General features: G+C 37.0%; 1 protein-coding gene across 1 annotated transcript in view; it reads left to right on the top strand.

Moving 5' to 3' along the window:
• The window catches only part of RASA1 (RAS p21 protein activator 1), a 65,502-nt gene that overhangs the window by 27,085 nt on the left and 24,767 nt on the right, over positions 1-13,650 (top strand). The window contains exons 7-11 of the mRNA XM_069776004.1: positions 104-156; positions 877-1,027; positions 7,705-7,783; positions 10,754-10,874; positions 12,031-12,187. Of these exons, the coding sequence (XP_069632105.1) occupies positions 104-156; positions 877-1,027; positions 7,705-7,783; positions 10,754-10,874; positions 12,031-12,187 (561 nt within the window). The remainder of the gene's footprint in view (positions 1-103; positions 157-876; positions 1,028-7,704; positions 7,784-10,753; positions 10,875-12,030; positions 12,188-13,650) is intronic.

Genomic DNA, 13,650 nt, shown 5'->3' on the forward strand with positions numbered 1-13,650 from the left:
AAATAAAGATCAATTCATAGGTACCAGAGCCTTGGATGTCCCCACAGCCAAAAAAGAGAGCTGGTAGTCTTGCTTTCTAATTTTTCTCTTCATCTTTGTTAAGATGGTTCCATGGGAAGATCTCCAAACAAGAGGCTTACAATTTGCTGATGACAGGTACTTGTATTTCTGATTGAAAGACAGTGGTAGTGAAATGGCACAGTGGTCCTATTTGTATTAAACTGTGGGAAAATTTCCTTTTATGTGTGAACATACATATATGAGTGTCTTAGTCTGACTAGCCCCTGTGGTTGTTACCTTGGTAGAATACTACACTGGAAGAGAACTGTCATGCCTATGAGTATTGAGTATGTTCTCAAGTACAGTTAATGTAATAATTTTTGATTGAAATTTTTTTTTAATTAATACATGTGTAATAAATTATTTCACTTACTGATGGCTTCATCAAAATGCTGTGGAGAATATGCTTTTATATACCTAAAGGAAAATACATTACAAAATCTTTTAGCCCTTTTATAGAGCAAATATTTCTTTAAAGGAAAACATCAAGATTTCTGACCCATATTGTTAAATAGCATACTTTAAATATTAGAACAGAAATTGCTAACTTTTGAAAACTTGTCAAACTTTTTTTTTTGTATGCTCTTGTAAAGAGGTGGCAAAGATGTGGCTAGGTTGCCAGCTACAGCTTAACCATTTTGCATTAATTTTGGCAGTTAGTACTAGTTCACCTGGTTTGAGATCACTGTTGGAACTTACCTTATAGACTTTGTATTTCTTCAAGTGTGCAATTCTTGCTAATTTATGTGCAAATAGATTTGATAAGGGCTCATATATAACACTAAGAAAAGTAACACTATTGTGATATCTCTTCAGTTGGTCAGGTGTGCAGTTTTCTTGTGAGGCCTTCAGATAATACACCTGGTGATTATTCACTTTATTTTCGGACCAGTGAGAATATTCAGCGTTTTAAAATATGTCCAACATCAAACAATCAGTTTATGATGGGAGGCAGATACTATAATAGGTAAGTTTTAATGGTAAAGGGAATTGTGCATATTTTATGCTTGTGTAAAGAATTTTTATAACTTGTTCCTGATAATTATTTACTGCTATGATTTGAAAGACTGTAGTTTTCTTAATAGTATACTAACTGTTTTCCCTAACTTGCTTAGTAGTTACTTGTAACTGAGCAAGTTCTCAAAGCTTGCAGAAGTCTAAGTGTGGCTTGGTTTTTTTGAAGTATTCGTCCTTCTTCTGCAAACCATTTTCTTCATGCTATAAATTGTGGATTGTATTGGATCACGTGGATCCATTAATTGTGGATCTGTAATTAAGAGAATGCTGTGTTGTCTTGGAAGCTACTATTTGTGTTCTTGTCTATTTGAAAAGGGAAAATACAAATGTTAATTTTATCTGAGACATTCAGTAGGGTTTTCAAATAAAATAAATGGGTATTTACCAAAAAAGGGGAAAAATACCTTCATTGTTGGAAAAAGTCATTAAATTGTATTGTAATATGGGCGTGATACTTGGGTCAGAAGTACAGATCACCTCACGTAGAGTGGTGAAACTTGGGAGGCATTTGTTTTGCCATTGGTACAAAAATGTAGTAATTTGTACAAAAAGAAAAAGAAATAACGACATATGTTTCCCCTTCTGTGGGAGAAGCTATCAATACAGCTCCATCCTTGATAATCTTGGTTTTAGAGTTGTTGTAGATGGAAGAGTTCTCAGTAGTGAAAACTCGCCTACCTCTTAACAAGGCTGTTGCCTGCCTCACAAAATCAGCACTTTTCCAGACTTGCTCACTTAGAACCAGGGCATTCTTCATCCCAATAGAGAATTTCTCTCACTTCCAGCTTGGCTTCTGAGTGGGTAGAGATCCAGCAGCTGGTGTGTCTGAGAAAATGTCGAGGTCTCCTAACTAAGAAGTTCATTGGACTTTTTCTTAAGACTTCAAATGGACGATGGTGTGAGGCTAAACAATTGGAACCTTATGAACCTATGCATATCCCACACCCAGGCTGCTTGAATACCTTCTACATTAATCAGTCTGGCCTCCAGGCATCCTCATTGAAAACCAAGCTAGCTGCAGTGTCAGCCTTTCATGAAGGTAAATGCTCTTTTGCCCATTCTCTAGTTACATGGTATATTAGGAGGATGATGGGCTAGGAGCCCCACCTGAGGTGATGTCAAACTAATTAGCAAATTAGTGGAACTCTTACTAGTCTCAAGCGGTTTTGCAGCATTAAATAGTATACCTTCAGAAAGTTACTACATTAAGTTAGTTACTACTTTAGAATACAGTGCTGGATTCACTTGAGGCGTGTGTATAAGTTGCATTTATCTGAAGAAGATTCTTCCTACGGTGTTGAACAGAAAACATGATTGTAAAGTTAAGTAGCACTAAGTTATGACAAAATGCTTTTAGAATTTTTTTAATATTTTAGTACCAAGTTTGCAGAGATCTTCCTCAATGTGAAAAAGAATGTGCATAGCTTTAAAAGGTTTCGGTTTTGTTGCATGTTTTGGAGAAATACTACTATACTCCTAAGCTCACATTCAGTCTAACTTAGTATGTGCTGCAGGTTGGTAGACTTACTGGAAGTTCAGACACAGAATGAAGTATGCAATGCAAGATAATAAGGCTGCAAAATAAAGATGCTAACTGCCCAAATTCAGTGATGTAATATCTACTCCAGAAGGCAATAAATAAAGACCAGGAAAGAGGGAATAACTTTGTGGGCTTTTTAATTCTTTTATTAGTTCATTTAATGGGGACACTGTAAGAAAGAAACCTTTAAATACATGGTTTTGTTGTATGGAATAATCGGAACTGGCTGAGAAACAACAAACAGGGTATTGAATCCAGAAGAGAAATATACAAAGCATAAATTTATGCAGGATAATGAACCTATTTGTAAGCATTTCTTATTATAGAGAGTTCTGCCTTTGTGGCTTATCTAAAAATGTAGTGTTTGTCTTCAAGGTGAAAACTTCATATTTAAGAAGTGCTGCTTCTTGTTTAAATGCAGCTGTTTGACAGTTCCCATTAACTATAAGCTTTTTGTATATTAAGCTGTTTCCATAAATGCTCTCAAGGTATTTCCTTTGAAATCTGATACTAGTATTAGACTGGATCTTTGCAAAATCATCCTTGGTAGTAGAGTATTTTTAATATTCTCTTGCAGTTTTTTTGATTGTAATTGGGGTAAAAGATAAAATGAAAGCAATCTGCTCTTTGTTTGCAGAGTATTGATTACAGTTATAGTCTCAATAAATTGTAGACCAAGATTTTCCATAAAAAAGTAAGAAGCTGAAGAATACTAAGGAAATAGAAAATGAAAGATGTTTGTTTCATTTCTTGGGTATTTTGAATATCCAGACGTGGGACTGGAATAAGCAACAGTATGTCTGCTTGTATTCCAGAAGAAGTTATTCTGGGTGATCATGGGGAAGGAGGTCCCGGGTACATCTCAGGAATCTCGTATTCTGTGCTGCGTAGGAAGACTTACTTTTTCCACCAACCTGTTCCTTTTGTGTGTGCTCCCACCACTCTGTATGTAAATTGCTTAAAATTTCTGTTGATGAGTTTGACCGACAGGCTGTGTTTGCGGTCAGTCATACAGAGGTCTGCTTTCATTATTTTGTTCTCTTGTATCAGCTCTGCAGAACAGCTAACCTGTAGTCTTTTAGCTGTCCACTTGAAGGTCCCAAAATATAGCACCTATATTGCATACATATTGCAGGAATTACGTTGGTTGTATAACAAAGGAGTATTTTCCCATGGAGTTTAGTAAAGCATTTAACTTTTGTGGATCTTTCTGTTTATTCCATGGATAACAAATTACTCCACTAATCATCTTTTACATTTTCACGTAAAAATTGTCAAAGCCATTTCTTTGTTGTTTTACCAAGTCTGGCTGTGGAGTTAATTTTCTTTACAGCAGCCAGTATGGTGCCGTGATTCAGATTTGCGGCTAAAACTGTGCTGATAACATACAAGTGTTTTGGCTTACACCAGTTTTTTGGCTCTTGCTGAGCAGTGCTTGCACAGTGGTGAGGCTTTCTCTTGTTTTCCGGAGAACCAAATTGACCAAAGAGATGTGCTCAGCGATAAAAACCAGAAGGGATGTTTTGTCTTCCAAGGTAGGTGTTGCTCAGGCTATGTGGGAATCAGTCTGCTTGTGAGAGGTGGTGAGTGATTGCTTTTGCGTCACTGCTGCCCTTCCCCCTCCCTGCCCCCACCTGCTTCGGTTATTATACTGTCTTTATCTTGACCCATGGGTTCTGCAACATTTGCTTTTCCTGTTTTCTCTCCTGTCCGGAGAGCAGGGAATGAGCAAGCACTGCAGGGTGTTTAGCTGCTGGCTGGGGTCACCCCTCCACAGGCCTTTTAACATCCCCCTCTTCCTCCTCCTTTTCTTGAGCTTTTATTGCTCAGTGTGACATGATGGGGCAGGGAATATCCCTTTGGCAGGGAATATCCCTTTGGCTGATTAAGGCCAGCTGTCCTGCTGTGTCTGCTCCCATCTCCTTGTCCACCCTTGTTCTACTTGCGGGGTGGGCAAAGGGGAGCAGAGTGGGAAAAAGGAAAGTCTCAACACTGCAAGTGTGGCTCGGCAATAGTCAAAACACTGGTGTGCTATCAACATGGCATTTCAGTCGCACATCTAAAACGCGGCACTGCATGGGCTGCTGTGAAGAAAATCAACTCCATCCCAGGCAGACCTTGCACAGTCATGATTTTACGGACTGTGTCATGAGATCTCGGTCCAAAAATGTGCAATTACTCCTGTATGGCTCTTACTGTGAGGGTGATCGAACATTGGAACGAGATACCCAGCAAGGTATGGAGTCTCAGGATGTGACTGAACAAGGGCCAGAGCAACCTGCCGTCGTTGATGCTGCTTTGAGTTGAGGGCTTGGGCTTGGTGCTCTCCAGAAGTGCCTTTTGTGCTCAACTGATCAGTGAATAACTTCCATGTGTGTTTCACAGTGTTTTTATGTAAAATAGCATTTAGTAATATTTCATTCTGATTTTTAGAACATGTGGTAGGAAAAGCATACCAGGCCATTTCTCCATCCTTCTGTCCGCCTTCTTTCCAAAATTCAACCTACGTAACAGGTAGCATTCGAAAAACCTGTAAAATTAAGGATTCTTCTTTGCTTCTCATGATTCTGTGTCAAAGGAGAAGACAAAAAACATTGGCCCAGTAGTTTATAGAGTGAGCAAGCTTTTGAGTTATCTTGAATCTGAGACAGCACAATTTGAAAACTTAGACGATTGGAAGATAATTTTGTTTCAACTGGTAGCTTAATCTGTATTGTGATGGGCTGAACAATACGTGTTTAATGTTAATTCTTTGTCTTTATAATTCAACAGTGTATAGAACGGTGTTGCTTAGTTCTGCTTTCTGGATTCTCTTATTTGAAATGTCAGCTGTTAGAATAACTCTTAATTCACTTTTTAAGTATTAAAAAAATGATGCTGCTCATGATGGTGAGATTCTTTGAAAATCATGCAAGTAGCTGAGACCTGGGTAGCCTAACAAGCTCTGTGCTAAGCATTTAAAATTACTGAAGTAACTGTAATGTAGTATTGAGATCCATCTTTATTTCTATATATCAAACCAAGTTTAACCTTTTTTTTAAAAAAAAAATAAATCTATGCTTATTTATATCTTCTTTGGTGCATTTTGTGTAACTAGGATTGTTTTGCGGTCAGACATTGAGGAAGGCTATGTTTTATTTTTGTGTCCCCTAGATACGTTTTGTGGTCAGTCTGATTTCACGCTTGACGTTTTACTTGTTAGATAACTGATCACTATAGAATGTGAATCTGCAAGTGTACTTGTCTGGAGATACCTGGTATCTTTGTTTGCAGTGTTAGTGTGTCAGGCATTTTGGCTCTCGTAGTGGTAAGGCAACATATAAGTGACAATCTGAGTCAAGTTCACTTGCGGGAGGAGAGGGCTGCAGAGCCAAGTGCTTAGTCGCTCCATCAAGGCATAAACTCCTAGTCTATATAATACTCTAACTACAAAAGGAGTTTAGAAATAAAACAGAGTTTATTCTTCAGCCCATTTTACAAAATTGGAAGAAATTGTGCACCTGTTCCTTATATTCAGGAACTCCTGCTGGCATTTTTAACCAAGGAAGGAGAGGAGGCATTAACAGTCAAGGTATTCTTGATTTGATGAGTGAGAAGTTATATGATACTGTTTTACTTTTTTTACTTTTAAAAGTTATATGATACTTTTCAGTAACTGCAAAAATCAGTTAGAGCAACTGAAATGTCTTGAATTTCAGCTTGTATCTGTCACTTGTCTCCTGAGCCTTCCAAACACAATTGCAGTGTGAATCTGGTGATTAGAATGAATGCTACCCTGTAGAGGACTGCTACTGATTGAGTATTTAATTTAATCGGATAGCTCAGTGATATCCAAGTATAATCTGCATAAGCTCTGCTACTTTACAGGATGTTGGCAGCAGCTATTCAACATGCAAAATATAATGACTGAGTCATTATTTTCTGTAGTGCGGCAAAGTTTAAATTTTTATGCAGAAAATGGCATATGCAGATTGCATGTCAGTAAAAATTGAAATTATTTTATTTCAGTAATACTGAAGGAGAAATTCATGTAATTCTACATACCTGAAAAACAAAAATATTTGTGGGAAGATTAATTATTTAATCAAGCATACACTAATTCATAGCTTTAGAATGAGAGAAAGAAAAGTGAACAAAGATGTCTTGCCATAGCTTTATTTAAATGTTTTTGAGATTATTTTTGCAGTATCAGATACTGTTCCTGTGTTGGACACAACTGTATCCAATTGTAACAGATCAAAGATTTCACTGCTGCATGCCTTGTTGATTATCTTTGCATATGTGGCTAAGTATGCATGAAGGGAGAAGACACAGTATGTTTTTGTTTTCTATTTGAGTATTAAGTTCTTTTCTTATGTTGATATTTTGCATACAAATGACTAATTTCTATTGATGTTCATGTTGCTGTTCTTTATTACAGTGTAAATTTCAGTAACTGCAAAAATCAGTTAGAGCAACTGAAATGTCTTGAATTTCAGCTTGTATCTGTCACTTGTCTCCTGAGCCTTCCAAACACAATTGCAGTGTGAATCTGGTGATTAGAATGAATGCTACCCTGTAGAGGACTGCTACCGATTGAGTATTTAATTTAATAGGATAGCTCAGTGATATCCAAGTATAATCTGTATAAGCTCTGCTACAAACCTTTTCTGTTTTCTATTCCTGTCCTCCTAGAAAGAAATTGCTCTGCACTTGCTCTATCTCCCATTCCCTTTCCGTAGTTACTCTAGGACTTTGAAAATTATTGCCAATGAAATAGCAATTTTCAGCCTGGTTGGAGAGCTGGTAATGCACATGTGCTGTTTGAATGTGGAAAAAGCAGTGTCCTCAAGTGGCATTTTAAGCAACTAATTAAAATATTTTGCAGAGTTTAGAATTAATACATTCTGAATACAGTTTTGTGAACTTTCTTGACTTCAGTATATTAGTAAATTCTCATTGCTACAAATGAGATTATGATGTTTAATACTTGATTTTGTTAAAACTTTGTGAGAAAGTTTTCTGTGGTTGTATAGAAAAACAAATTCTCAAGCAGGGGGAAAACTAACCCGTTTTACATTTGAATCTTCTTTTTCTTATTGGAACAGTATTGCTGACATCATTGAGCACTATAGAAAAGAACAGATTGTTGAAGGATATTACCTTAAAGATCCTGTTCCAATGCAGGTAAGATATCATCTCTGAGCATTTGTTGTTGAAGACAGAGACCTCATCATCATTAAAACAATTTATGAACTGAATTACAGCAGAGATAGCCAATGGTAGTTAAATGGCATCATCTCCAATTTTAATATTTTCAGCTTATGTGCTTCTTTTTTTTTATCCTCGCATGCATTCACTTACCAAAGGTTGGCTTTGTAGTCAACGGAAAATATAGTAAGCTCTGGCTGTCCTCTGAGGTGTTCATCCTCTGCTGTGTGCCACTGGTTCTGGTCCTTGGCTCAACCATGCTGTGCCTTAGTCTCATGTTAGAGGGAACCAGGCTGCCCTCCTGTCTTCTGTGTCTGGGGTTTTTCTTTTGCCACAGCAAATCTGTAGGCAGAGAAAAGCTTCAGGGATGATTGCAGGGCTGGGATTACAGGGCTTGTTAGGGAGTGCTCTTGACCTGTAGCAGAAGTTCATCCTAAGAGACCACCTGCAATAAGCACACCATATCATGTAGCTTTTCATAAGCTTATAGATAGTTATAAAGTATACGTGTATATTTTGTTCCCTCTCTGTTCCCACACTTTCCTGTTTCAGTGGTTAGAAATTTGCCTTTAATTGCCTCCCTAAATAGAGTTACAGTCAGTTCATACCCCTTTGTGAGATCTGTTGTATTAATATGAGAACATTTCTTGTATTCTCCTAGTCAGCTCACTTAAGCATACCAAAACTGATCCTGCCCCTTTGTAATGTTCTCGTAGTTGCCCTGCTGCCACCAATTTTGGTGCAAGCTCGCCTTTCTTGAATGTGGTGGACCAGAACAGTTTAGAGTACCATGTCATGGGTAATTCCCTTTCTCTTTGGAAAATACTTAACAGAAATATCCTAGAATAGGTGCCGTTTTCTGTGGTGGGTTGACCCTAGTGAGCAGGTAAGGACCCATACCTTTGTTTGCTCACTCCCCTCTACTGTGGGATGGAGGTTAAAGCAAAAAAACTCCTGGGTTGAGATAAATACAGTTTAATAAGCAAAGGAAGGGGTGGTGGGGGTGATGCAAAGGAAATCACTTACCACCTCCCACAAGCAGACTAATGACCAGCCGTGGTCACCCAGGAAGACAACCCCCCACCACACACACAGTTTTATTGCTGATCGTGATGTTATATGGCAGGGAATATCCCTTTCATCAGTTGGTGTCAGCTGTCCTGGCTGTGTCCACTCCCAGCATCTTGCCCACCCAAGCCGTCTCATTGAGGAGTGGGGTGGAGCGAGAAATGGAGAAAGTCTTGAGGCTGTGCATGCAAGAGCCAAAACACTGGTGTGTTACCAACACTTCTGGTCACAAAACCAAAACACAGTACCATAGGGGCTGCTGTGACAAAAGTTAACTCCATCCCTGCCAGACCCACTATATTATTGTTGTAGCCACGTTATATCATAGTTTAGTCCTCCTGTGAATGACTCAGCTGTTAAAGTTTCTCATTTTCTGTTTTCTAGTGGTAAGTATCAACAGGTCTAACTTCTATGGTTTACTAGTAGACTTACACCTTGTTATTCTGATCTTCCCTATACTGCTAACTGTGTTGTGTCATCAGTGCTTCCCAGTTGTTTGCTGCTGTTAACTCAGGCTCAGTAATGTGATTGGGACAAAAAGCAAATACAAATCCTGAGACTGTTCCTTGAAAGGCTTCGCTAGTAACTTTCCTCATGCTGCATCATTCCTCTTGAATCATGACAGTAATTGTCTTCATTTTACCTTTTTGCATATGCACTTACAGTTCCTGTATTAATAATCTTCTCTGCATTGACTAATTTTCCACGTGAGACTACTTCAGATTCTTTTAAACTACTCAGATTTATTTGTGACTTTCTTTGTTTAAAAATTTAGAGGTCACTGGTGCAATTTATGTTCAGCTTTCTGTAATCTCCCTTCTACATACTACCATGCTCTAAGTTTTTGAGGGGAAAAAAAAGTCTTGCATACCTTTAGGGTCAGCCTGATTGACTTCCTGTATCTGATATGAAATTTACTTTAAAACATTTGTCACTAGATCTGTTGTTTTGTGCACTGTTCCTTGTGTAGTTATGTTATGGAGATTATCTTGAGCTCATAAAAATCTGGATGTTGTTTCCATTGTAGGTCCTGTAGTTCCTGTTAGTATTACCAAAATATTTTTCATCTTGCTTTTGTCATGTTGTTCCAAATCGTAATTCTTGTAGATATATGGGCAAGAAAAAAAGTAGAATATTTAGTATGAGCTAGTTCATATGTCACTTTTCATCTCAATGCTCTTCTTGCTGCTTGACAGTCTTGCTTTTCATGTTTTCTTACGGCTAAAGAACTTTTGCTGATCAGCTTACTTGGTAAGGTTAAACTTGGCTTGCCTTTTGGCCATTCTCATTTATTACTTGCGTTTCCAGATCCTACAGTTTTCTGCGTGAATTTATCCTTTTTCTGTTTCCTGTTCCTGCTTTCTTCTCTTGTCTTGAGTTCTAGTCAATTACGACACGTGAGTTCTAATGAGATTAATGAGGGACTGTGCAACTTTGAGTGAGCTGGTTTTAATTGTGATCTGCACCATTCTTGCTGCTTCAGAGTTTATCCATGAGTACTCAGTCCCAAAAGCTTTGGTAGAAGATGGTTAGAAGCTAGATAAATCTTTAAAGACTTGCATAAATGTAACTGAAATCATGGTGAAGATGCTGCTTTAGATTTAATAAGAAAAAGACACAATGTTACTTTGTAGAAGTTGGTCTGTATTGAAAACTTGTTACTTGTATCATAATTCTAGAAATACGGAAATACCTATATAACATTTCTAACAAAGGTATTGTATCAAAAATTATATTGCTTTATTAAAATGCATGAGAGAGCAATAGTAGTGAGTTAGTAGCATTAAGTAATATGATCCCAGCTGCAGCTTCATAGTATGCAGTTTTTTAATGGTGATTTTTGAGCTTAAAATATGGTTTTTCTTACATGTTTACCAGCACCAAGAACAAGTGCTTAATGATACAGTGGATGGAAAAGAAATCTACAATACAATTCGTCGGAAAACAAAGGATGCTTTTTATAAAAATATTGTCAAAAAAGGTTATCTTCTGAAAAAAAGTGAGTTATGTTTACTTCTGTGGAACTTTCTTCTAAAAAAGAAATGCAGATACGGATCATAGCTTCATAGAATATCTCAAGTTGGAAGGGACCCATAAGCATCATTGAGTCCTTATGGAGAGAGGCTATGATTTTACATATAGGCAAATATAAAAGAGATGTTAAAAAAAAAACAACACCCCAAACTGTAGGTTCTCCAATCAGAATAAGGAAAGTAGCTCTTCTATTGCAAAGGCTGATTCTGAGAGAAGGTCTAAAGGGATGTTGTAGAGTGAGGAATCAAATAAGAATGAATTGAAAACCTTTAGCTGAAAGAGATAATGAGACACTTTAAATGTGCAAACTGGAGAACTGAGTAGGTCTAGAGAGATGCACATGGCTGCATAGAGAACAAATCCAATAAAATCACTCTTCCATCTAGGAGACAGAGTGTAATAAGTAGATGTGAGATTTGTCTCTTCAAAACAGTGCTAGTAGTATTTTGAGGCCCATGGTGTATTTATGATTATCAAAGTATAAAATTAATGCTAAAAGTTTTTTCTAAATGGTACTGTGACATGCATTAATTAGTTGCAGAAAGTTCCTAATCAATTGTAGTTCAGAGAACATTTTCTCTGAAACCAGTGGAACCAGCCAAATTCTTAGATATGGTTGTGTTTAGGATATGGTTCTGATTTAAGTTTGCATATAACTTACTCTCATTTCTTTTCTTCAGCTGTACTGTTTTAAGGTACTGTAATGCAATCTGTTAAACATTGGTCAAGTTTAGGAGTAACTTTCTCATGTCAAGAGTCTATTTGTTAATTAAAAATGTAATTAATGGGATCCACAGCATCATTATTTGCAAACTGTGTAGATACATTCTTAACGCTGACAGGAACCCACTGTCCAGGCAGCTCATATGCCCTTGCTTAATCCTGTTGAAATTAGTGAAAATGTTTAGAGATGCATATGTGATAAAGGGTCTGGTTTTAACCACATGTTGCATAAAATTGAGTATGTATACTGTTCTTATAACTTAATTGTGATTACCTGTATGTTGTTCTTCTATTTGCAATTTGACTAAAACTTTACTGCCCTCTTTTGTTTTCTTCTTTTGCAAAATTCACACATTCTTTTAAACAGTATCATAACTTTTTACTTGACTGTTCTACAGGTAAAGGAAAGAGATGGAAAAACTTGTACTTTATATTAGAGGGAAATGATGCCCAGCTTATTTATTTTGAAAGTGAAAAACGAGCCACAAAACCCAAAGGACTAATAGACCTTAGCGTGTGTTCCGTCTATGGAGTACATGACAGTTTGTTTGGCAGGTAGGACACTGGCTTTTAATTCTTGTTTTTGCAGCAGGATTGTTGACTGATAGTTTGAGGCATGTACAAGATATGGGAAATACATTAGTGGTGAACAAGTAGCCCTGGCTTGCATTGTGGCTCTTGGTTCATACCAAGAGTCTGTAGTCAGTGTAGATTGCAAGAGTGTATGTAGACAGATGCAGCTGATGAATAGTAACTTGCTTAGCAGTGGCAACTCGATTGCTAGCAACTGTACATAAACAACTTCTAGTTAGAAATTTTAGAGTTTAGTATAAAAGTTTTATTTTGAAATAAGATGTGATGATGAGTCGAGCTTTTTTGCATTGCCATTTCTTGAGTGCATTAATTGTTCCATGTTTCGTTTTACAGACGTTAGAGATTATGAACTGAGGGGTTTAATCCTTTTGAACCAAGAATTGACAAGACAAAGAATTTTGTCAATTCCAAAAGATCTACATTCTTTTGATAGGTATTTGAAAGCTAACTTGGTTAGACAAAGTCTGTAAGTGCTTTTCTATTTAAGAACAAGTCCTGTTGTTGGATTAGACCCATTTAGGGGTAAACTAGTTCATATAAGTCAACATCCTCAAATTGTTTTTGCATAATTGCTATATGCAGAGATAATTTTCATATCTAACCATTTATTGTAATATTTTGATATTAAAAATACGCCAACTGCAAGGGATGTGATTATCAGCAAAGAAGCTGAGAATCAAGTCTTTTGGATATCATTGGTAATTAACAAGAAAGAGTTTATATATTTGTTCATTGGAAGTTACAGAAAAACCTCCACCATCCTGTATTATAATGTCATATAGAAGAAATAAATACACTTATTCCTACATGTGTTAGGCACAAATTCTGGTTATCCCATGGATCTTAATATTTATTAAAAAACAATATATAGTCAACTTCTGGGTTTTTTTGTGGGGAAAAAAAAAAAATAAAAAAAGAAAGACAAGTGCTTAAAACTAGTGGTATTTCTTAAACTGCAAAGACTGGTGCTTTTGTCCTAATCTTTTTAATAATTTTGAAAAAATGCATTAAACTAATGGAACGTGGACCATAGACGTAGATGAAGAGTACTGGAACAGTAATAAATTACTAAAATGTTCCTTATGTAAGTTGGCAATTATGCAGGAAGCTTTGGTGTATATTATAAACAAAGAACATTTTGGTTAACAGCAACTGTCTCTTAAACAGCTTTTAAGAAACAGTGTGCTGTGGGTTAAAGTGTAGTTAGACAGTAAGTGGTACTGAATGTGGGTATGAGGAGAGGCATGGTTGCACTAGCTTAGGAAGCTGTTAGTGAGGAACTGTCGCTGAGACAAAGTTCCTCCTGCATTTTAAGTAGCTGTTAAAAACTGCCTTTGCCCTTTTCTTAGAAGTACAGTGAAGTCTGTAGCTTTGCATGGTTCTTCGGTGGCAGTGATTTAACTAGCCCCAGACCTGGCTCCTTG

The sequence above is a fragment of the Haliaeetus albicilla genome, chromosome Z, assembly GCF_947461875.1.
Source record: "Haliaeetus albicilla chromosome Z, bHalAlb1.1, whole genome shotgun sequence".
In the NCBI taxonomy this organism is placed as follows: domain Eukaryota; kingdom Metazoa; phylum Chordata; class Aves; order Accipitriformes; family Accipitridae; genus Haliaeetus; species Haliaeetus albicilla.